The 25246-nt window shown below is 49.9% G+C and overlaps 2 protein-coding genes across 2 annotated transcripts in view; both read left to right on the forward strand.

The window, feature by feature from the left end:
- The first annotated feature begins 3130 nt into the window (after positions 1–3130).
- On the forward strand, positions 3131–25211 carry LOC132214377 (pancreatic lipase-related protein 2-like). The gene is made up of 13 exons (XM_059661550.1): positions 3131–3260; positions 3535–3583; positions 6288–6442; positions 8138–8263; positions 10320–10454; positions 11159–11270; positions 12164–12283; positions 13805–13924; positions 17393–17511; positions 17978–18107; positions 21421–21532; positions 22659–22826; positions 24928–25211. The coding sequence occupies exons 2-13, from the start codon at positions 3535–3537 to the stop codon at positions 24989–24991; spliced, it is 1410 nt and encodes a 469-aa protein (XP_059517533.1). The 5' UTR covers positions 3131–3260; the 3' UTR covers positions 24992–25211.
- Positions 3201–25246, forward strand: part of LOC132214379 (pancreatic lipase-related protein 2-like) — a 113768-nt gene continuing 91722 nt past the window's right edge. Inside the window, exon 1 of the mRNA XM_059661553.1 lies at positions 3201–3260. The gene's annotated coding sequence lies outside the window, so the exon portion shown is untranslated. The remainder of the gene's footprint in view (positions 3261–25246) is intronic.

Here is a 25246-nt window from a genome sequence, read left to right on the forward strand (position 1 = left end):
GCAGGGACAATGTTCCTACATCAGTGGTCTAGGTTCCACCCATTTCACAGGTCATCAACTGAGACCTTCAAAAGGAGGGAGCAGCAGCACAGTAGGAGGTGGAGCCCTACGCCAAAGCCTGCTCTTGCAATTGCCCTTAAAGGAAGCCCTTTAACCTTTCAGGACCTTGGTGGTCTTGGCTGTAAAGTGGGACTAAACATGCGCTCTATTTCTTGAGCATTTACCGCTCTGAGAGCTACGATTTGATCACTGCCATTTCCTCCCAGGACCCCGCTTGACCAAGGCCACCCAACTCCTTTCCGACGCTCAGCCCTCAATGCCTGTCCTGGGGGTTACACTCCCCAGATGTGTTTGCTCACCTAATTCTCATTACCTTTGATTTTGTCACCTCTTGGGTGACTTCTTATCCTCGGGAAGGGGGGTTCAGATGGTGTGCTCCCACGGGTGATTGTTGCTTGAATGAAAAGGGAAAGTCTTTTCTCTACGTTTCAATTTCCAAAATTTCTTGTAGGATCCCAGATTTGAAAAGGACCTTCAAAGTCGATCCTCTAATCGACCCTCACCTGATTCTTGGCTTCTGTCTGCTTCTGCTCAAGTCGTAATGTTACCCAGGTGAGACAGGGAGCAAACCCCACTGAGAAACTATTTTCCAATGACTCTAAGCTTTGGAAAGTTTTTCCTTGTAGTGAACAAATCTGCCTCAGTGAGACCCTGGAGGACAGGGGTGACCACCATCTGCTGTTGGCATGTAGAACAGGGCCTGGTGACCTGGACATGGCAAGGATTGAACTAACATCCTCCCCTTCCTCTCTAGCTCTGCCCTCTGGTGGTGGCTGTTGACTAGAAGAAAAGCCACTCAGGTGAGCAGTTCCCTGATTCCTGGACTAATCTGTGGCGGGAACCAGGAGGGCATGGGTGATGGGACCTACTGACTATTTGAAGATAATGTACTAAACCTTTGGCAAAAACTACAACCAGACCACAGAATAGGTTGGCTGCTACTAGTGTGGGCTGCAAAACGAGTAGCCCAACAACTACACAATTCTGAACCTTCCCTGATCAGGACTGACATCCGCATTATGGAGTGAGGAAAGGAAGGTGCCCAGAGCCTAGCTAATCCCCCAGAGGGACCCCAGGTCTCTGACCCACATCCTCCCTCCCTGTGAGGGACCCCAGAGGCAAAGAGATGGCCCACTCAAAGGGACTCGTTACAGAGGTGGAGATGGCTCAGCAGCAGCTGGAAGCTCTGACATCCTAGTGGCCTGAAGCCCGGAGGGAGGGAGGGAGCTGTCATGGAACATGGAAGGAGCTGGGGCCATGGGAGGGAGCTGCTTGAGAGGAGCTGCAGTCCTCAGGACAGAAGTGCAACGTTGCCCAACCCCAGCACAGATGGGAGGGAGCCTGGGTAGAAATACTCTAACCCTTCCTCCTCCCCACTGAGCTCCCTGAGGCACCTCCCATTGGCTGAACCCAACCAGAGGGCCAAGACCAAGGCCAAGGGAGGTCAGAGAAGCATCCTCCTGGCCACAGGCCAGGGAGGGGGAGGCAGGAGAGATCTAGAAGTTACCCAGCTCACCAGCCCATGAGTCATTACCTTCCAAGATCCCATCCTTTCCTCCAGCAATGCCAGATCCAACAGTGATCAAGGTACCTGGCAGGGGCTGTGCTAGGCTCTGGCCACACAGAAATTACCATACACACCGGGACCCTCCCACCAAGGTAAGGGCTAAACAAACAGGCACTGGCATATGATTACCAGCTGGGATATGTTCCATGGAAGGACAATGGGACATGATTAGAATGTAAAGGAAGACCTGGCCCCACTCTGGGCAGTGAGGAAGGCTTCTTGGAGGAGGGGGACACTTTGACTTAGGTCAGAAGAGAGTGGGGGTGGTATGTGTTGGGAAGAGGAAACAATATGCTAAGACCCCGGGGTGGGCACTTTCCAAAACTTACACAAGGCCAGCTCGGCCGTTGGGCCTGGAATTCAGCGAGCAAGGGAGAGGAACTCTGCCTGGCCAGTGTGGCTCAGTGGTTGAGAGTCGACCTATGAACCAGGAGGACACGTTTTGATTCCAGGTCAGGGCACATGCCTCGGTGGCACGCTTGATCCCCGATCCTGTAAGAGGCAGGCCAGGCCACCTCCACCTTCTTACTCCAGGTCAAAGTACAGTCCACCCAGCTCAGAAAGTCTTTGGAAATAAAATATATGGTTCCCAAACAGATCTATCTCTTTAAACAGTGTTTGTTTCACTCTTTCTTGCTTGACAAAGGGCTGCCTTTGCTTTTGTTCTCTATCCAGGTCCTTCGGCGGCGGCTCTCCACCCAGCCCACACTGGAGAAGAGGAGACACGTGTCCTCATACCCAGGTGCCTCCCGGGAACAGCAAACCTGCAGACCCCATTCCTGCCAACACCTACAGGCACCAAGACGGGCTTGGGCTCCTGTTTCCAAAGGGATTCTGAACAGGTGGCTTGGTGTTCCCTCTTCTCACCTCGGAAACCAATCTTTGGGAGCTGAACCTGTAGATTCAGATTAATCGGGTCCTTTCCTGGGAAGCACAGGCCGTCCATCTTCCTCCCGTACCTCGATGTTGCAAAAACTGCTATTTGAAATTGTCCACTAAACATAGATGGTCCTTTGTTCTATGAATTAACTCCGCTATTCTTGCTTCTGTAAACACGCTTGCTCAAATAATACGGAAAAGAAGCTCAATTACCTGGCCTTGCAAGCCGCTCTGCTGCCATCCCTGGTAACTGCCAGGCCCGATGTGTTTGAGTTATCTAAATGGTACTGTGCTCAAGGCTACAAGCTTCCTGCAAAATATCTCCCACTACATAGGGCTCTTTGTAAAGCCTGCAAAAGGTCCGGAAACCCCATATTTAGGAGACAAAGGAACTGGGAAGGTATAAAGGGAAAGCTTCCTCCATATTAGTTTGCTCAGACTCTGGAGATAACTCATCTGAGACCGCCGGCGTAATGAAGACTCCAAATTTGACTTATTGATTAAGGCGTCCTCTGTTTAGCCGACTGATTTCCAATGTAACACCTGTCCCCAAAGTCTGTTTTTTTTTTTCCTTCTGATCTCACTTTAAATAGCTCTCCTCCCCGCTGAGCTGACTGTATGTGTTTATGATAATCTCGGTGCAAAGCACACTTATCTATCTTCCTGTCTTTTCCTCTAAAGAGTCCAAAGGACAAAGCCTGGTTATAAAAGGCCACGGCCACCTCAGGGCTGAGAGGAGCACAGGTGTCACACAGTAAGTCATGGCTCTGCCCGGGTAGGGCGCTTGGCAGGGTTGGGCAGCCAGAGGGACATGGCCCAGAGGGAACAGCCACTGGGCTGGGAGGATTCTGTATTCCGGTTCCTCAGAGGTGCTGCCCTCTCCCTGTGTGGGGAGGCCTCCGCCTCAGGGTCCCCGCCTAGAGGGACAGCCCGATGGGACCCAGGCACCTGGCTTCCCAGGGTTCCAGGCCCCCTGCCCTGTCTGGGTTGGGCGATGGTCCCCACTGTCTGTGTTTTCATCCATGTAGATGCTGCCCTCCTGGATCGTCGGCCTCCTCCTGCTGGCCACTGTCAGAGGTGAGGGTGCTGTCCCATCCCCTTGAAGAGGAAGGGACCATGCCTGGGCTGGTTTCTGGGAGGGGCATCTAGAGGGCTCATCATCATTATCATCATAATGAACAGCATTATCATTATTTCAACAAAAACAACAATTGCCACCATTGGGGGAGTGTTGATGCTGTAGCAAACACAAGGCAACATCTTGGACACAGATGACCCTGGGGACCCACCCTCCCTTTTCCTCCAGCAACTGGCTGTGATGGGGTGATCAAAGTGGTAGGCTGTTGGGCAGAGGAGTTGGGGGATGGTGGTCTCAACAGGCCCACAAGACCCTCAGTCCCTTGTGTGGACAAGTTCCTGTCTGCAGCCTAAGCTACATGGACGTCCCGTGGAGAACTCTCACTCCCTCCCCATCACTCCTCCTGCTGTTGCCACCTCTGTCTCTCTAGCTCCAATCTGAGTCTTTCCTCTGGCCTCCCTCTGCTGGGCTTCCTTCTGCACCACGAGTCCTCCGTTCCTCCTCACCTCGCCCAGCCCACTCTAGGCCTCCCTTCCATCTTGGCCACGCAGCAGGACCTGACTCTGGAGAACAGAGCCCCCCGGGCCTTGCTGCTCCTCAGGCCTTTAGGCCCCTCTTGGTCTCCTTTGCTCCTCCGCTGCATCCTCCTGCCCTAAATGTGGGAATCCCACAGAGGTCACTCCCGGCGCTCTCCTCGCCCTTTTCCTGTGGCTTCCCCTTTGCCCAGCCTCTGTTCCCTGGCCCCCCCGTCTCCCTTCCAATTTCCAGTCAGCTCCACCAGGGCCTCCCACCACACCTCACAGTCACTTGTCCAGGCTCAGGCACCACTCCCTACCCCACCTCTCCATCCTTCCCTTCATTTCCACTGTCACCCAAGACTAGAATGCCTGTTTCTTCTCAGACCCACCACCCCTGTACTGCCCCACTCCAACCCCCACCTCTCCCAGGCTCTCCTGCCTCTGAGCCACCCACACTGGTTTCCCCAAAACACCTTCATGGAGCAGAAGCCCCACCACCCTCACCCGCACCTCCCACTCACTATCCACCTAACAGCCCAGGTGCCTGACCCTGTCCTTCAATCTCCTGCATTTACCAATTTACCACCTAAAGCAAGAGTTGCTTTAGTCTCCACAGCCCTTCTGCTGGGACTGGTCTGTCTTCCTGGAAGGAAGTCAAGGTAATCATGATTCCTTCCCTGTTAGATTTCCTCTCATTCAAGGCATGGTTTGTACCTGATGTATCTTTCTATCTCCCCAGTGCCTAGCTTCATTCCCAATTAAACTCCCCCAGTTCAAATCCTGGCCCACCATTGGCTGTGACCTTGGGCAGCTTACTTTGTCTCTCTGTGCCTTGGTATCCCCATCTGTAAAATGGAAGTAATTCCTTACTCATGGGCTATTTTGAGGCTTAAAGGGAATAATGCTGATGAAGTGCTAGTGTGGTACCTGGCACAGAGTAAACAGTCTACTCTTGCTTCAGATGCTAAAAACTGATAATTGTTGTCAGTGTTTGAGTGAATGGCTAACCTCTGGCACCATCAGCTTCAGAGTTGAGGAAGCCTAAGGGAGAAGAGCCATTGAAATCCTCTGGATTTGAGCATGCGCCCTCATTGAGCGCTCTCTGTGAAAATGCTTGTGCTGTAGACTAGAGCAGTGGTTGGCAAACCATGGCTCACAAGCCACATGTGGCTCTTTGGCCCCTTGAGTGTGGCTCTTCCACAAAGTACCACGTGTGGGCACACATGTACAGTGCGATTGAAACTTCGTGGCCCACACGCAGAAGTCGGTTTTTGGCCTGGGTGAGTCTATTTTGAAGAAGTGGCATTAGAAGAAGTGGGGGTACATTTGCTGAGGTCAACCCCTCAGATTGAGGACGTTTTTAGCAAAGGCCAGCTTAGGAGTACCCTAATTAAGGTAATAACAATGTACCTACCTATATAGTTTAAGTTTAAAAAAATTGGATTGGCTCTCAATCATTGTACTGTTGATATTTGGCTCTGTTGACTAATGAGTTTGCCAACCACTGGACTAGAGGAAGGACCCTCAGATTTGGACATGGTTATTTGGATCATCGTTGCATGTATTGAGCCCCTACTGTATACAGAATGATGCAAAACTCAGTCATCCCTGGCCTTAAGAAATGTACCTTTTCTGAGAACAACAGGGAAAACCTGAAATGGCAGAGAATAATTGGGGGACAATGTGCGTCAAGGGGTGACATGAAGACAAGGGGATTGGACCGCACCCAGATCGGCTGCTGTGCTGGGTGTGGCGCCAGCGTCAGGACCCACCCAGCAGCATCTCTGAGCTACAGAATCACAGGCGCTGTCACACCTGATGCCAGGTGATGGCATGTAAAGGGCCGTCTGGGCTCTCCCGGAAGAGGTAGTTTTAAGGCAGAAGGTTGCCAGGAAGCTCAGCCAATCCCCCTCTGGCCTGATGATCAGGGTGAAAACAGCATGAAACAAGCGGATTCTGGAGCCCCCCTGACCTCCCTGTGAATCAGAATGGCCAAGGGAGGTGCTGGGAGTGTGCACAGGCAATTCTTGTCTCCATGGAATTTGGGGAGCACTGACAGCAGGTGGAGCCCAGCATTGGCCTCGCCAGCCCGGGCTGCACCCTGAAACGCCTCCTGTGTAGCTGAGGTGAGGTTGCTCCTTTTCTGAACTCACAGTGTCCCTGTGTTCTGCTCTCTCTGCCCCAGGAAAGGAGGTCTGCTATCAACCTTTCGGCTGCTTCCCTGATGACAAGCCATGGGGAGGGATCGTACAGCGGCCCCTGAAGCTATTTCCCTGGTCCCCCAAGGACGTGGACACCCGGTTTCTTCTCTACACAAATGAGAATCCCAACAATTTCCAAGTAAGAGGGGCCTGGCGGGACTGCAGGGCGGGTGGAGTGGGGCGCCCACACTGGCGTCTGCACACGGTTGTCTAAGGGAAAGGCAGGGCCGTGGGGCGGTCTGGGCGATGCTCCCTCTCCACTGGCAGCCACCTTAGCTCTCAGGATCGGGAACCCCTGATGAGGTCTATGGGTGCGGGGCCCAGAAACGCCCACATTCCACACACTGTGCACAGACCTTCCTGGCACTGACCCCCGATCCTGGGAGGAAGCGGGTAGGAGCAGCATTTATGGGGAATCCAGGCCTGGTGTGTCCATCTTCTCCTGCACTGGGGGTGGGAGGAGAGAAGCCGCTCAGGGAATGAGGGTGGGGGTGTCAGTCCTTCCTGATGAGCCAGAAGACAGTGTGGGAGAGGGAGTTGTTGTTCTTGTTGTTAATCCTCATCAGAGGACATTTTTTCCATTGCTTTTTAGAGATGGGAAGGGAGGGATGGAAGGAGACAGGGAGAGAGAGAGAGAGAGAGAGAGAGAGAGAGAGAAACATTGATACATTGATGTGAGAGAGACACATTGAATGGTTGCCTTCCATATGAGCCCCAACTGGGGCTTGGGATCAAACCTATAACCCAGGTGCAAGCCTTTGACCGGGAATCAAATCATGACCCTTCAGTGCATGGGCCAATGCTCTAACCATGGAGCCACTCAGGCCAGAGTGGGAGGGGCACCTAACCACAAAACTAAAAGGGCCCTGGGAGTGACCTCCAGTCCCCAGAAGGCCTGCGGGTGGAGGCAGGACAGGCTCTTTCAGGTGCTTAGAAGTGACCAGGAAGAATTTTCTCAGAGCTCAGCTGCTCACAGCTCCACCGCTGACATTTTGGAAAGCAGGTGACTGGCCATCGATCCCTGAGGCCGGCTGCAGTGGGATTTTTGCGGACAAACTCCCGCTTAGAGCCCCCAGCGGGGAGTCCACTTGGACTTGGTGGTTGAGCTGTTTTCATTTCTGATCCTTCCTCAGGCGTGGTGCCCAGGGGGCTGGTGAAGGGGCCCCTGGCAAGTAGGCATCAGCTCTTAAGTGCTACAAGCTTGAGGTGCCCTTCGTGGCTCCACTGAGCCACATCTACCCTCGTTTTGGTGCTTCTGGCCTGGGGTCCTTCGCTCTTTCTGTTCTAGAAACATCTTCCACCATCTGGGGAAGCCGAGGGGTCCCTTCTCAGGATGATGTATTTAAATGTGAAATAAAACACATTGAATTACAAAGGAAACCAATTATATTGAAAACAGTTATGAGAACATTTGAAATGATAAATATATGTCACAGTCATATCTATGCTGCTTTATTATTATCTCACTGAATATCAAGATTTACGGGTTGGTCTAAATACGGCCACTATAAATAGTAATGAGAATAACTGATTTTTAAGACATCTGCGACCACTGTCCTGTGACACAAAAATACCTGTGGCTCCCATTGGTGACAGAGTGCTGCTACAATGACAGTGGCTTGTTTCCAATTTCATAATTAACAGAAATGGTAGGAAGTCCATGAACGTGGACCTTGTGAATCCTGTCCTCAAAGCCCAGGGCAGGAACTCCTGTTCTAGCCCCACCCAACTTCGTGGGAGCTGATCCCGTGACCCAGTCTCCCTGGAACTGGCTCTCACAGGCCATTGGCTTGGAAAGGCCAACGTCCCAATTCACCTTTTCCACTTTAACCAGCGGATCTCCTCCACGGACCTGGCCACCGTGAAGGCTTCAAACTTCCATCTGGACCGCAAGACGCGCTTCATCATCCACGGCTTCATAGACAAGGGGGAGGAGAGATGGCTGACGGACATGTGCCAGGTAGGGCCCTGCCCCCGGCCACTCCCCGCTGAGACCAGCACCCAGCACCCAGCTTCAAATCCTTTCCAGGTCACTGCCCCTGAGACTGGGAACGCAGAACGTCCAGGGACAGATGCTCCTTCCTCAAAACTCCGAGGAAACCCCGGGTCCTCCAGAGCGTCCACTGTCAAGTTCTCCCGACCCACAGACCTCTAGCCCGTCCTCTCTTCTGGAGACCAAAGAGACCCAGACCCCAATCAAAATGCCCCAGAATCGGAGGCGTCAGCAAATTCCCTGGCATTGGTCTCGGGTGGTTTATGTACAGCCCCCGTGTGACATTAGAAATCCACATAAATGTGGCCCCTCAACCCTGCTGTCCCCCAGAGCTCTCTGTGAGGGCGGAAAGGCTCCATGGCGTCATGTCCCAACCAGCAGCCACTGCTCCCCTGCGCTCACCCAGCACCTGAAATGCGGGGAGTGTGATCAAAGACTTGACTGTTAAATTGTATGGACTTTCATTCATTGTAAATAGCCACCCGGGGCCAGTGGCCACAGTATTGGATGGGCCAGTTCTGAAGGTCTCAGGAATGTTAGGGATGAATCATTATTCATAGCATCCATTTACTGAGCACTTCCTCTGAGCCTGACACTGTGATCATTATTTCATAGTCTTTGTCTCATTTGACCACCCCCCCCCCCCCAAGCAATGTTGTGAGAAAGGTAGGGTTATTTTTTTAAATATATTTTATTGATTTTTTTTTTTTACAGGGAGTAAGGGAGAGTGATAGAGAGTTAGAAACATCAATGAGAGAGAAACATTGATCAGCTGCCTCCTGCACATCTCCCACTGGGGATGTGCCCGCAACCAAGGTACATGCCCTTGACTGGAATCGAACCTGGGACCCTTGAGTCTGCAGGCCGATGCTCTATCCACCGAGCCAAACCGGTCAGGGCTGAAAGGTAGAGTTGTTGTTCCCATTTTACAGATGAAGAAATTAAGGCAGGAAAAGCTCAACACTTGCCCAGAGTGGAATCCAGAGGTGGGAATGCAAAGCCAGGTCTCCTTTCTATAAAATACCACAACCTTGTGTCTGTAGCTTTAGTCTTTAGAGGAGCCCACGGGCATGGCTTTCCGCTTAGTCTGCACTGGGGAGACCTCGGGCAGCTTCTTCACAAGGGTGGGCTGCTCCTCTGGAGGTTCGGGCGTTCACACGTGTCCCCAAGTCCCAGAAGGACGCCATGTGAACGTGGAGCTGGGAGAGTCAGGGGGACGTGTCCATCCCCAGGCCCTGGCCTCCGGGCCACTCCTCCCTGCCTCAGTCCCTAGGGGAGTCCAGGCCATCCTCCAATGAACACAGGCTCTGCAGTGGCTCTTTCTGACAGTTATTTGGTCCCATCACGGGACCAGTCTGAACTTGGGCAGCACACGGCGGCCACACCACATAATATAAAAGATGCACATGTGGGGAGAGGTGTAGCTCCCTCCATCTACATGTCATCCTGTCTGTTAATACCTTCTAGCTCCCCCTACGCATTGTTGGGAACATAAGAGCAGCCCTCCCGTGGCTCAGCACCCAGTACAGTGGCAGCAAACTTAGTACATGTGGCAGCCAACTTCCTGTAAAGGACTGGGTAGTAAATAGTTTAGCATTTACAGGTCATATGGTTTCCCTCAACCCTGTTGTTGCTCCAAAGCAGAGGGGAGAGAATATGTAAACAAAGGGGTGTGGCTGTTCCCAATAAAACTTGATTAATATGAGCAGGTGGATCTGGCCCTCCCATAACAGTTGGCTAAGCCCTGATGTAGTAAGCGATCCTTTTTCTGCCTGGCTGTGTCAATAACCATCTGGGAGACCTTCAGCCAGTCACTTACTCCATTCCAGGCTTCAGTGTTCACATCTATTAAGTGGGGATGAGGTACCGAGTTCCTGGTGAAGTGGTGAGGATTAGGACAAGAGGGAGGAATATGAAAACTCTGACACAAATGAGATGCTTGGTGGCTGTGAATTCCTGTCTCTGGAGTGTGCGGCCTGTGCCTGTTAATACATTGGATTCTCCCTCTTGTTTTTTCTTCCAGAGAATGTTTAAGGTGGAGAAGGTGAACTGCATCTGCGTGGACTGGAGGCGTGGGGCCAGGACAGATTACAACCAAGCCGTCCACAACATTCGAGTCGTGGGAGCGGAGACAGCGTTCTTAATAGAAGGGCTGTCGGTAAATCCTCCTGAGCCCCATCCTGTGGGGAGGGGCCTGAGGGGGCAGGCAGACCCCGTGGGCCCAGAGGCAGCCTGGGGACTGGTGCGCAGGGGCTGGGCCTGGAAGCCTGGACACACAGAGGGGCGTTTCCTAAAATGAAACTGCAGCCTTCCCCTCCTGGAGTGTCCTGAGATCCCTAGTGGCGCCTGGGGCAAAGGAACCACTTTGGGCCTCAGTTTCCCCTTTTGAAATAAACCACCCTTGGAGGCTGTTCTGGGAATTGTCAGCCCAGAAGATGGGTCTTCTTTCTCAGAAAGGGGAACGCCCCTTAACGCCTTCTGGAAGTTCTATTCCTGAGCACCCAGAGCTGGGCCCACTACCCAGGCTCTCTAGGCAGGCCCAGGCCCTGCGGGAGGTACAGAGGCCGTGGTGGGTGTGGATGGAGCAGACTGCGCCCAGCCAGGCTCCCCAGGCCGCCTGCAGTGGACACAGAGGCCGCTGGTCAGCACTGTCGCAGCCCCCTCTTCCCCCCTCCCTCCTGCCGCCCCAGCCTGCACACCGGGACTGGGGTCTCTGGAGACTGCGCTGGCCCAGGGTCGGGTCATGCTGGCCTAGGAAGTCCAGGAGCCAGGTCATTGCTCCTGAGACCTGTCCCCATCCCCTTCCCCTGGCCAGGGCGTCTCCACCGGGCCTGGAAGTCCTGACGTGCCATTCTTCCACAGACCAAGATGGGCTACAGCTTGGAGAACGTGCACCTCATTGGCCACAGCCTGGGCGCGCATGCGGCTGGCGAGGCGGGCAGGAGGCTGGGGGGCTCCGTGGGCAGGATCACAGGTAAGGGGTGGGGGGCTGGAGTGACAGGGGTAGGCATGTAGGGTGATGGAAGCCCAGACACACAAACTTCTCATGGCCAAGGGCGCCCCCTCTGGTCCACCAGCTGTACTGATTTTAGGTGCTGCCAGACTTAAATTTAAAAAATAATTGCCCATATATTTTCATGTGAATTACAAAAAATATAGGATTGTAAATAAAAACACGTTTATTAAAAAAGAAATATATAACTAGCACATTCAACTCATGACTTCAGGATTATTATTGCTAGAGTCTGGCAGATTTTTGAAGAGTGAAATGGTTTTTTAATATGAATTTATCAGTTCCACAAATATTAATTGTTGTGGCTGTGCCAGCTACAGGCAGAAAATGAAAGTAGCTGAGACCTGTCACAGGAAGCACGTGGTAGATAATAAGAATGAATGAATGAATCACTAGGCAAATGAAGGCACACAAGACACAGACACAGACACCGCTGAGTCCGTGTGTCTGTCCCTGTGCACACAGTGTGATGCTGTCTCCTTTGCCCAGGGCTGTGTGCTGGGCACTGGGGGAAGGATGGGGGGTTCATAGATTATGTTTTCGGAGACTTTTTCAGATTGCAAAGTTCTTTCTCATACCTTTGCGTGGGGCTTTCACAATAGCCCATAAGGTAGGTTGCTGTTATTCCCACTTTCCAGATGAGGAAACTGAAGCTCAGGGAAGACATGCCTTTGACCTTGAGCAGAACCTGGGCTAGAATATAGGTCACTGAGTCTGTGGGCCATGCTCCTCCCACCCTCTGCTTCTCTTTGAAGATGAGCTTGGCCAGCCCCTGCTTCAGGCAGAAAGCCACATGGATTTTGTGGGTCCAGGGGTTGGAACCTGGTTTCTCACTGTCCACCTCCCCCTTTCAGGACTGGATCCTGCACAGCCATGCTTCCAGGGCACGCCTGAGGAGGTGAGGCTGGACCCATCGGACGCCATGTTTGTGGATGTGATTCACACAGATACCTCACCCATAGTCCCTAACCTAGGTGAGTGCCTCACTCCACCTCTTGGTCACCAGGGCTGTAACTGGTAAGAGTAGGTCCAGGGGTGGTATTCAACATGGTTAACTACAGGAATAGCTTGGATGCCAACCAGTCAAAGTGGGTGCCAGCTACAAATACAGAGCCAGCCCAGTGCCAGTGGTATCAGCCTGTGGCCCCAGGCAGGTCAGACACACACTGGTGTAGCCTATGGAAGGCTGTAGCTCAGTCCTCAAACCCTGTGACCTTCCCTAGGCTCCACTATCTATTCCTGCACTGGTGGTAGTGGGGCGGGGGTGGGGAAGGGGGTAGGGGAGGGGTTGAGGGTCCTCAGTGCTGCTGCAGAGGCGGGAGAGGCTTCTGCCACCACTGCTGTGCTCACCAGCCAGAAGCCAGGCTCCCTGCTCCTTAGTGCTGCCTCCCTTAGAGGGGGGAGAGGCTCCCTCACGCTTGGCAGCTGTGATCCCGGCTTCTGGCTGAACGGTGCTCCCCCTGTGGGAGCGCACTGACCACCAGGGGCACCTTCTGCATTGAGAGTCTGCCCCCTGGCTGTAAGTGCATATCATAGCGAGTAGTCATTCCGCTTTTCGGTCATTTTGCATATTAGGGTTTCATTATATAGGATGCTTGACCTGTACTTGCAAAATGCAATGTTAATTTTTGAATATTTTGCCCACTTATTTTGTGGAAACTTTGGTTATAGTGTGTGTTGTTGGAAATGAAATATATTCCTTTATTTAATGCTTCTAAAATAAAATGGGTGAGTTGTTGTTAGTTTAAAGAAATGAAAATTTAAAATAAATAATATTATGTAAAAAATTAATATTACATAAACTCAATGTTTTTTTTCAATATTTTCTTATGTAACCCCTCATGAAACATGCCTACAAAGGGTATCCTATCTAATAGTAGACAAACATGGTAATTGACCATACCTTCGCTATGCCTCCCATTGGCTAATCAGCACAATATGCAAATTAACCATCAACAAAGATGGCAGCTAATTTGCATACTGCAGGCAGGGTGGGACAGTGCCATCCTGCCTGCCCTGCAGCCACTCGGGCCTGCTATCTGTGTTCCAGGGCGACGGGCATCCATGTGCAACCCGACCGGGGACGGCACCCCAAGCCCCGGATCGGCCCTGCCATGTGCGCGACCTGGGGAGGCGGGGTAGGCAACTAGGGATCGGGAATTGCACCAGTCCTGATAGGTGTCTATGATGCAAAATGGTATCAGGAGATGTTGGTATTGTTCACAGCCTCCCCAGGACGGACAGACAGACAGATAGACACACATGAAAATACACATGTAGGCATGCTCACTGCCTCTGCTCACTCCTCCTTCCTTATCTTGCTATGGGCTCATCTTGGAGAGGGATCTGCAAAGCCTGGTGGGGTGGCTGTGCTGAGGGGACAGTTCGCCAAGAAGACTCTTGCTCTGGTCTGAAGGAGTTGGACGCTCTCTGAGGCGATGACCTTGTCGCAGGACCCCTTCACTCCCTGCTTACCACTGTTTCCCACGTTTCAGGTTTTGGAATGAGCCAGAAGGTGGGCCATCTGGATTTCTATCCAAATGGAGGAAAGGAAATGCCCGGATGTCAGAAAAATATCCTTTCTTCCATCGTTGACATAAATGGAATCTGGGAAGGTACGTGCATTAGCAAAGCAAGAGGGCAGTGCCCTCCCTGGGGAGAAGGCAGGATGCATGCTGGGCCCTGGTAGCACTGAATTTGCCTCCACGTACTGTGTGCTCATTCTGTCCCCGGCAGTGTCACAGCACCATGAGCGAATTACTCTGCTTATAGCCAATTTACAGCTGAATAAACTGGGTCTGAACAGTTATCAAACTTGCCCAAGGCCACCTTATATTAAAGTTCAATTTCTGGCTGCAAAGTCCTAACCTCATACCCAATCGAACCTAGGACCCTTGAGTACGCAGCCTGTGTTGTCCCCCTAATCAGGATACTGAGGCCGAGCTGGACGGGCACGTTGGCAAATACCAGTTCTAGCTGTGCCCACCCCCACCCCAGCTGCTTGCTCCTTGAAGGGCTCCCACAAAGATGTGGAGGGCTTTGATGTTTTTGCTCTTTGCTGTGGGCAGGTGCTAGGACAGGAAAGGGACTGAGCTGGTTAAAGGACCGAGTGGGGACATGCTCTGTGGGTTTGGGGAACATGTGCATGGAGCAGGAGGCCTGGAGGTCTAGGGGGATGAGGCTTGTGCGTGTCAGTGTCAGAAATTCCAAACCTGTAGAGAATTTTTATGAGTTTATTGGAGCCAAACTGATGACAATTGCTGGGCAGCAAAATCTCCACAGACTGAGAACATGCTCCAGAGAAAGGCAGTTTTGTGGCTTATTTTATACATTAGAATAAAATCAGGAGACATAAGGGTGCCATGAAATCCACGGGTGGTAGATTAGGGAGGGAGAGAAGAAAGTAAAATGGAAAATCTCTGGAATTGGATAAAAAGAAAAATAGAGGGGCTCATTCTTTTACATTGGTGGGAACAGGAGAGCTAATGATCAACATTGACAGAACATAGAGGTGGTATTTGGGGAACAAGGTCACAGTGAGGGGTTCTGGGGTCTGGTTTTCTTATAAGGGGGTGCCCTGAGGGATCTGGAAAAGATGACTCTGATATTTAAAAGGTGCGTTTTTTTAGATGCAAAAAGAAAACAGTTTCACCTAAGGTAAAGGTTCCTTATCACCCTGGGCGGATGGCTCAGTTGGTTGGAGCTTTGTCCTACATACCAAAAAGGTTTTGGGTTTGATTTCTGGATAAGGCGCATATGTGCGGCTACTGATTGTTGTTTCTCTCTCACATCGATATTTCTCTCTCTCCCTTCCTCTCTCTCTAAAATCAATGAACATATCCTTGGGTGAGGATTAAAAAAAAAAAAAAGATTGAACTTGTCAAGGAAGCCACAGGCCTGGGAAAGGACTACCCTCCATGACCAGCTTTCAATTAGGAATTTTTATGTTCAACCCACCCCATGTGGTTACTTTCGGCCTCTGAGTTACTAAGGCCACCATGCTGGCCTCCCCTGAGTTTCTCAGGTTTACTATGTGGCCCCTTTTTTGTCCGCATGAGGTCTGCGTTTACGTGAGAGACAGGCTCAGTCCCTTACGATTAGGTGACTTACAGCACCATCTCCATCACCTGTCCTTGTCTGGCCTCTGCTCTTCTCCTGGTGCCTCTCCCTGGAGACCAGGCTTCATCTCCCCCCTGCACAGGGAGGCTTTGAGTCTGCCATCATTTCATTTTAGTGTTTATTTGTCTCCGCTGGGAGTTTCCCGGGCATCCCAGACACCCCTGTACCCTGCTCAGGGCCTGGCCCAGAGCAGGCGCTCAGTACAGCCCACTCCACTGAGCAGAGAGGCCTTCTGTGGCATTGACTAGTCCATGTGCTTAATGTGAACGAACGGAGTGGATAAAGCAGTAGCCCACATCCACCGTCAGCCAATGGAGCCTTTGAGCGCTCTGCCCAGCACCAGGTAACCCAGGGAAGACCCAGCTGAGAGAACACTGAGTCACATGAGGCTGCTCCTCCCAGAAGCCACCAGCAGGGCCCACATAATAGCAAGGAGCCCAGCTTTAATTAAAGAGGCAATTCACAGTGAAGAAGCCCACAGGATGTGCGTCTATTGTGTGGGCTCCCAGTCACCCAGGCTCTGGGCTGGAGGAACAATTAAATCCACTTGCCCCTCTATTATGGATCCCAGGGCAGCAATTCTGGGTGAAAGAAACAATGAAGGTGGAAACAGGTTGTGTTGTCTGGTGATGAGTGTTGGTGCAGGAGTCCCTGGGCCCTGGGGCAGGCAGAGCTAATCCACCAGCACAAAGAGGACCCCCAGATGTCCCTGAAGTGGTCTCCAGGTATGTCTGGGGTCACTGTGCATCACGCCATGGGAGGTTTTGTACCGAGGAGCTGGAGAAATGAAAAAACAAAAACAAAAACCCCCCACAATTATTCAAATAAGAAGACTTGGGCCGTAACCGGTTTGGCTCAGTGGATAGAGCTTTGGCCTGCGGACTGAAGGGTCCTGGGTTCGATTCTGGTCAAGGGCACGTACCTTGGTTGCGGACACATCCCCAGTGAGGGGTGTGCAGGAGGCAGCTGATCAATGTTTCTCTCTCATCGATGTTTCTGACTCTCTATCCCTCTCCCTTCCTCTCTGTAAAAAATCAATAAAATATATATTAAAAAAAAATAAGAAGACTTGGGTTTAAAGAAAAGGGTTGTAGATAAAATGCAGTGACACAGTGGCCTAGGGCCCAGGGGACCTTGGTCTCTACTGCTTTGACCTCAGGCTTTCCAAGGAGGAGGAATTTCTCAGCCTGGGGCCCTGGGCACAGAAAAGTTGCATTCCTGGGAAAGGCCAGGCAGGTAGGGTTTCTGGTTCTCAAACTGGGGCCCTCTGGCCCAGCCCTGCCCACAGCAGCCGGTGGTCGGCCTTCACAGGGACCGGTTTTAAAGAGGGAATGCACTGCTGTCATGTAAGCATGGAACATTGTCATGTCAAAGTGAAGATGCAGGTTTCTCATGAAAAATCAGAAGACCAATCAATCTGGGCCTTAACATTCAACAACTGGCTGACAGTGTAAGATTCCTTTTGAACGCTATTGCCTCTCTCTCTCCCTCTTTAACTTCCCGCCACCTCGCTCTGTCTCTCCTTTCTGTATATATTTTTCTCACTCTCCCCAAGGCCCCCAGCCCTCATCCTTCAATTCTGTCAGATGCTTAGCCCCTGGAGGATTGGACACATGTCCTTGTTAGAACTCGTCCCTCCCCAGCAGGTGCCTAGCCCTGAGTAGGTCCTGCTCAGCACACAGTCACGTGGGGGAGAGGGGGAGGAGTGGAAAGATACCAGAGCCAAACCCCACGACTAAAGAAGCCCCCAGATACCACTTCTATGTGCTGTAAATGTTGATCAGTAACTACTTGCCCCAAAGTATGTCAAAGTCAATGACAGGAACTTGGAATTGTGACCGAGGCATTCGGGAATGCTGACACCCCTCTATGAAATGAGGAGGTGACTCCTTATTCAGATCAGGACAGTTCAAGCTCCAAAAATGAGAGTCTCCTGTGAGCTCCAGGGGCTTTTGCTTCCTCAGGAACCCGCGACTTTGTGGCCTGCAATCACCTGAGGAGCTACAAGTACTACTCCAGCAGCATTCTCAACCCCGACGGCTTCCTGGGCTACCCATGTGCCTCCTACGAGGAGTTTCAGAAGGTGGGTCTCCCCAGGGGCCTGGGGAGGGCGGGGTGGCTGTGTGGTTGTTGGTTCTGTCCCTGTGGCTGGGAACAGAGCAGAGATGTAACTCCAGGACGAGTAAGAGGAGGAGCTGGTCACGCTGAGCCTCGCAGAGCTTCGTCCTCCGGGGAGCAGGGTGGGCAGGCGGCAGATGGCCCAGACCTGACCCGGGGGGCCTTCCCTAGATCCCCAACTTTTCATTCTGAAAAATTCTCAAAGGATGCCTGGACGGCATGGGTGAGATGGATGCATTAATGAATGGAGGGAGGGTAGAGGGACAGATGAATAGGAAGATGATTAGATGGATGAGTGGATGATTGAAGGAGGGAGGGAGGGATGGATGGATGGATGGATGGATGGATGGCTGGGAAGATGAATTGATCATTGAGTGAGTGAATGAGTGAAAGGCCTACCACTCACAGACAAATTTCTGTTTTTCCGCTAGAATGGCTGTTTTCCTTGTCCAGTCACAGGATGTCCCAAAATGGGGCACTATGCTGACCAATTTCAGGGGAACACCAGCGCCGTGGGACAAACGTTTTTCCTGAACACAGGAGCGAGTGGTAACTTTACTCGTAAGTTTCCATTGTACCCATTTAAAAGCTGCAAATGATTTTAAAAGGTGTGTCAACCTTGTTAGTTAGGACCTTGGTAGCTATGGATAGAAACTCAACACCAGCCAGCTTAAATGATGATGGAAGGACGGTAGAATGGCATTTGTCTTGCCTCTCACATTCACCCCTTTAACCAATAATCCTGACCAGTGGAGTAGGTCGACCGTGAATGGCCCAGGCTGGTCACATGTCCACCCCACCCTGTGGCAGGAAAAATGGATCCATTAACACAGCAGTTCTCAACCTGTGGGTTGCGACCCCTTTGGTGGTCGAATGAACCTTTCACAGGGGTCGCCTAAGACCATCCTGCATATCAGATATTTACATGACGATTCATAACAGTAGCAACATTACAGTTATGAAGTAGCAACGAAAATAATTTTATGGTTGGGTCACAACATGAGGAACTGTATTTAAAGGGCCAGAAGTTTGAGAACCACTGCTCTAGCAGAAGGCAAGATGGGGCAAAGGCACCACGTGATTACCCACCATGCTAGTCCCCCTGTTTACACACATGTGAGCATGCTGTGTTTTTTGGTGTTATTTTGCACAGCTTCTCACTTAAAAAGAAGATAGTAAAAGCATCAAGATTTGTTTATTATAATTAATACTAAGGTCCCGGTGCACGAATATTTGTTCATGGGGTTGGGGGGGTGGGTCCCTCAGCCTCACCTGCACCCTCTCCAATCTAGGAGCCCTCAGAGGAACTCTCTCCAATCCTGGAATTTCTGTCAGTTTTTGCAATCATATGAGCGAATTGTCTGAGACCCCAAGTCAGTTTGGTTTGTTGCTCACAGAATAATAGAGGCATTTTTTTTTCTTTGCTACATTGGTAGAGATTTCCTGGAAGTTTTAGGATAGCTTCCCTTTAATTTCTCCTAGACACTCTGATTTTACTTATGTCTCTCACCTTTGCTTTCCCTCCATCCCCCACTGCAACAGTAACTTGCTCCAGGCTCAATTGCTATAGTGTCTAGGAGATCCGTCTGCCATCAGAACTATTATTTCCAGAATTCCTGGTGCTCCCTGCGCTCTCCGTCCCACGGCCTCCCACTCTGCCAAGTCCTCCAAGCGGCCAGCCCTCCCTCTCTGCTCTCCCTCTGGTGGCTTGGGGAAGTCCTCCAAGCCACTCCACTCTCTGCTGGCTCTCCAGCTCTGCTCTCTGTCAGGCAGTTGAAGGGGTATGGATCCAAGCTTCCGGCTCTCCCACTCTGCTCTCTGCCAGGAGGCCTGGGGGGAGCGACTGAGGGAGCCACGTCCCCCAAAGCCGCTGGCTCTCCCGCTCTGCTCTCCATCAGGCGCCTGTGTATGCAAATTAACCCACCATCTTTGTTGAGTTAATTTGCACACTCACTCCTGATTGGCTGGTGAGCATAGCAGAGCAATGGTCAATTTGCCTATTTCTCTTTTATTATATAGGATTACATGATGACTGAAAAGAAGAGCATTTATTTTCCAAGGGAGATTTACATTGAAAAACATTTATGCAGCACTTTACAAAACACTGTTTACAGAGGGTATTTCATGCAATATGACACTTAGCATACACAATAGCAGTTGGGAGTATCTATAAAGCTTACAAGCATATTCCTTTAAGTCAGAATGCACCTTAGCAATATGCTTGCATGTGTGCGGGAGAAAGTATTCAAGGATGTTCACCGCAGCATTGATTTTAGTACCAAAATAAATGCTGATCCTTCCTCGAATGGTTACATACAGGATGTGGTTGTTTAACAAGTGGTGGAGAAAGCTAGATATCCACCACTTGTTAAACAACGACATCCTGTATGTAACCATTCAAGGAAGGATCTAGAAAACCTCTAAGGCATATTAAGTAAAAAGGAAAATATCAAAATATCATGGAATATATCCTGTTCCAGTCAGGGTCTCTGCGGGAGACAGAGCTCATTCTAGTGGTTCAATGAGGAGACCTCACTGGAGGGCCCGCTTTCGGAGGAGTGGACAGGGTTGAAAGAACAAACGAGGGATGCTGAGGCGCCCAGAATCTAGTGGCTGCGGGGCTCCAGGAATGGGGTGAAGGCAGCTACTGCCAGAACCTGGTACTAGAGCAAGGAGGCTGCAAGCATCTCCATCTCCCTCATCATGCTGCTGGCCTCCCATGCAAGCCTCTGATGGGCTGAACACAAGGGAAAGCCAGGGGCAAAAAGCCCTGGTGAGGCCGAACTTATGGAGCACAGGACAGGACAGGGAAGGGCGGTGACTCAGTCTGGCCTGGCGATGGATGGAAAGAATAGAGAAGAGCAGTGCATACTCTTTACGGAAGGGGAAAAAGCCTATATATTTTTATGGATAGAAACATCAATGATGAGAGCGAATCATTGATTGGCACAGCCCCTCCTTAGGATCGAATCTGAAACTCGGGCTTGTGTCATGACCAGGAATCAAACCATGACCTCTTGATTCACGGGTCAACACTGACCCATTGAGCCATACCATACAGGCAAAAGCCTAACTTTTTATACAGTCATTTGTGTGTGTGTAAATGCTCATAGAAAGCTCTAGGTCAGGGTATCCCAACCTCAGCTCTACTGGAATCCGGGACTGGATCACTTGTGATTGGGGGGCTGTCCTGTGCATTGCAGTATGTTTAGCAAATCCGTGGCCTCTACCAGCGAGAAGCCAGGACCCTGCACCCACCCACACCATTCCCTGGGTGTGACAATCAAGAACATCTCCCGACAATGCCAATTGTCCCCGGGCAGCAAATCACCCCGGGGGCTTGGTTAAGTCTACAACCAAACTGGGGAGACGCTGAGATGGAGGGCAGGTGGACAGAGCGCTGAGAAAGGGTTTACTCATTTTTAAATAATTATCTGTGTTATTTTCCCACTGAGTATATGTCCATGGCATGGGAAAATAACAAAAATAAAACCAAAGAAGGCATCAGTAAGTGATGTATCCAAATGTTGGAGCCCAGTCATCTCCCTCTCCCAGTGGCCTTTCTGGTACAGTCAGTGGTGGGCACCTGGGTACCCGGGTATAGTAACCAGCCGCCCTCCCATCGGAACACACACCTGGCTGGGTTGGCAATAGATTATGCTGAGCTGCAATATGTACTTCCCCCTGAGTCCCTCACCCCACCTACCATCAGAATTCCTGGGACCCCAACTGCATTGAAGAAAACCATTCATTATATTCGCCCTTACCTCCCACTCATGGGGGATTCAGAGCTTGGAACAAGGATGTTCCCATGGGTCATTTTGTTTTCCAACAAGATGAGTTCATTGAACTGATAGTATCTTTTCTTGCACAGGTTGGAGATACAAGGTATCAGTCACACTGGCTGGAAAAAAGGAAATGAGTGGGTCCATCATGATTGCTTTATATGGAAGCAATGGAAACTCAAAGCAATATGAAATTTTCAAGTAAGTTTGATAGTATAGCGAAATGACCATAAGTTCCCTAATAGAGTATTAATACAAGATTGGGTGTAAACTTCTACATACAGCTAGCTATACAGAACCTTTGAATCCTAGAACGTCAGAGCTGGAAGGAAGTCTCTTAGCATCTAACTCAGTCACCCCATAGGAGAAGAGGGAGGCCCAGAGAGGAAGCACTCGCGATTTTAAAGGCTGACTCCTTCTGGATTGCCAATCACTGCTTCCTTCCTGCTTAAATTATGGGGTTATTGTTTTATTTCTAATTTTTTTTAAAATTTTATTTCAGAGAAGGGATGGGAGGGGAAGAGAGAGAAAGAAACATCAATGATGAGAGAGAATCATTGATCAGCTACCTCATGCACACCCCCTACGGAGGACAGAACTCACAACTTGGGCATGTGCCCTGACCAGGAATTGAACTGTGACCTTCTGGTTCATGAGTCCACATTCTACCACTGAGCCACACCAGCCAGGCCCTGCTGTAGTTTTATGAATATCATGTTCTCCTTAGACAAGGCACATTTATATGGCAACTCCTTCCCATCCCACACACACACTCCATCCCCCACTCGTGCTGTGTTCCACGTGAAGCCTGAAACTAGCTTCCTGCTGTGATGGTAGCCTCAGCACCTAGCTTTGTGAGTATATGAGGCTCTTGGTAAAAATATGTTGGGTAACTGTGCTGTAAAATTAGATTCTGTGTTTGCACTAAGTTTGCAGAATAATATTCATGTTAAGTTAAAGTTCTTTGACTACTTGTTATGCTACATATGAGATGCCCACAGATGACCCCAGCTGAAGCACATGCATATTTAAACAAAGATAAGGAGTCCTTCATGAAATTAAAGAGTAAATTGGCCGCCCCAAGTAGTTGACTTCCCTATAGGTACCAATCAAGACAGTGGACATCTAGAGTCTACTATTATTCTAAAGGTGTGTTCTTCACAGATAAGTTTTTTTTTTTTTTTTAGTGACCCTGGATGTGTATGGAGGCAGTCAAGGGAATTGCAGAAAGCCAATAGCAGCAGCCATTGTTTGGAGTAACAACAGGTTGCTCACACCCTAGAATTCATCTATAAGCTGATAGAACACTTTATGTCTATGTTTGCAGAGGATCCCTCAAACCAGACGCAAAACATGTGCGTGACATTGATGTGGACATTAACGTTGGAAAAATCCAGAAGGTTAAGTTCCTCTGGGACAAACGTTGGCTAAATATCTTCCGGGACAAACTGGGGGCTTCGAAAATCACAGTGCAAAGTGGAGAATATGGGACTAAGTGAGTATCTTTCATTGCACCTAAGTCTTGTTTCTCTATTTCCTTATCACTCTATCTCTGCAAACATACATGCATACATTCAATCACCCACCCATCCACATACATATCCTTATACCCACCCATTCCTTCATCCCTTTCTCTCCATCCACTTAACCACTGACCTATCCACTTATCCATGCAGCCATTCATCTACACAACTATTCCTCTCAACTCTGCATCTTTCCATCTACCCATCTGATTTACTTGGAAAAAATCAATCATCGTTTTCCTTAAGCCAAATTCAACTTGGCCAGAGCAAGACATCAATTGTAAGGCATAGGTTCAAGAAACAGGCAAATAGGAAACTCCGTTTTATCTCAGACAAGAAGGAAAGCACCTGGGCAGTAGCTGTAGGAAATCTCAGGTTTATTTCTGTTGGGTGCATTTATTCATACAATTTGTTTTGTTTGGAGACTGTGGCCTGAGAGGAATACAGACTGTGTGAGGATCTAGCTCCCAGTGGCAAGCTCTTCTCTTGCTGAGAGGATAGAATCTTACTTGGTGAGAGTAGGGAGAGAACATAACAGTGTTTACAATATGGCAAGAAAAAAAGGCGACCTTAAAAGAGGATGATAGAAAAATTCGGATGTCAGGGTCTGAAGGAAACTCAGAGATCAACTCTCTCATGTTAAGGTGAGAAGAGTGGGGTTACCAGAGTCACATAACGTGTCTAAGGCCACGCAGGAACGCTAGAGGGAAGAGTCTTTGCAAACTATTTTCAAAAACATATAGGAAGACCTTGCTGAGCTGCATGACTTAGCTGTGCTGACAGTACATGGTCATAGGCCTGATTCCTGGGCGTGGTGCTGGAAGGGTCAGAGGTCACTGGGGCTGTGCCAGTACTTTGTTTATTCAAGAGCAGAGCTTGAGCCTGAAGCATGACCAGGACTTGGACCCCAGTCCTCTGACCTCCAATCCAGCCACATTCTGAAGCTGAGCCCTGAGGGAGGCTCGTCTTTAGCAAAGACGCCCACAGGAAAGGAGGCGGCCAGGTGTCCTGCATCTCATGGTGGGTTGTTGCCCCAACTGGGCGGGCTTCACCCTCTTCAGGAGTGACCTCCCTCCATGGTCTTTCCCCCCCCCGACATCTCTATGGAGATATCATTTTCATAGCCTGTGTTCACCCATTTCAAGTATATACTTCAGTGATTCATAGTATATTTTCAGAGTTGTGAAATCATTTCTAAAGTTAATTTTGGAACATTTCCTCACCCTTCCCAAAAAAAAACCACACCTATCAGCCATCATCCCATAACCTCCCACCCCTTTTCAACCAGCCCTGGGCAACCTGATTTCTATTTGGATAGATGTTCCTATTCTGGACATTTCATATAAAAGGACAATATTTATAGTTCTTTGTGACTGGCTTTTTTCACGTTGCATAACATGTTCAAGTTTCATCCATGTTGTAACATCTATCAGTACTTTATTCCTTTTTACTGAGAAATAATATTCTCTTATATGGATATACCACCTTTTATTTATCCATTCAGCAGTTGATGGACATCAGGGATGTTACCACTTTGGGGCTATTATGAATAATGCTGCTGTGAACATTTATGTACAAGTTTTTGTGTGGAAATATGTTTTCATTTCACTTGGGTACATACCGAGGAGCAGAATTGCTAGGTTATGTGGTAACTACTATGTTAACCTTTAGAAGAACTGCCAGACTGTTTCCCAAAGTGGCTGCCACATTTTCCCTTCTCAGAAGCAATATATGAAGAACCCCCCCAGGTTCTGAACTTTAGGGAAAGTCCCCTCTTGGCAGGTGGGGCACCCCAATCCCCAAATTCATTGCCAGGCCCACCCAAAGCCACAGGTTTTGAAAATCTGTGGTTGACACCGCTGATTCACTTTCAGCTTGTTAAAAGGCCAAGGGAGGTGAGGGTGTTCTTTAAGTGGTTTTGCTTAGTAAGAACCATCTGAACTCTGAATGGTGTAGCCAAGCCTTTCAATCAAAAGGTCTGAACTCCAGGGTTTGGCTAAACGCTGTTTACTCACCTGAGGTGACATTTCTCCAAGGTGCCAAGCCTCACACTGAACATGTCCTCCTCCGCAGGTATCAATTTTGCAGTGGCGACACCGTGAAAGAACACCAGTTACAGTCCCTTCTCCCTTGTTAAAAATGTGGTGCTCTAGACCTAATTGGTTTGGCTCAGTGGATAGAGTGTCGGCCTGCTGATTGAAGGGTCCCAAGTTTGATTCTGGTGGCATGTACCTTGGTTGTGGGCACATCTCCAGTAGTTGGTTGTGGAAACATCGCCAGTAGCAGGAGGCAGCTGATCAGTGTTTCTGACTCTCTATCCTTCTCCCTTCCACTCTGCAAAAAAAAAATCAATAAAGTATATTCTTAAAAAATGTGGTGCTCTCTTGTATCT

Source organism: Myotis daubentonii, chromosome 13 (genome assembly GCF_963259705.1).
Source record: "Myotis daubentonii chromosome 13, mMyoDau2.1, whole genome shotgun sequence".
Lineage (NCBI taxonomy): Eukaryota > Metazoa > Chordata > Mammalia > Chiroptera > Vespertilionidae > Myotis > Myotis daubentonii.

Excerpts from the sequence above, each read along its gene's own strand:
- LOC132214377 (XM_059661550.1), top strand. The coding sequence starts at position 3,535 with ATGCTGCCCTCCTGGATCGTCGGCCTCCTCCTGCTGGCCACTGTCAGA. Across the intron at positions 10,455-11,158 it reads TCTTAATAGAAGGGCTGTCG|ACCAAGATGGGCTACAGCTT; the intron begins GTAAATCCTCCT and ends ATTCTTCCACAG. Across the intron at positions 22,827-24,927 it reads AGTGGAGAATATGGGACTAA|GTATCAATTTTGCAGTGGCG; the intron begins GTGAGTATCTTT and ends CCTCCTCCGCAG.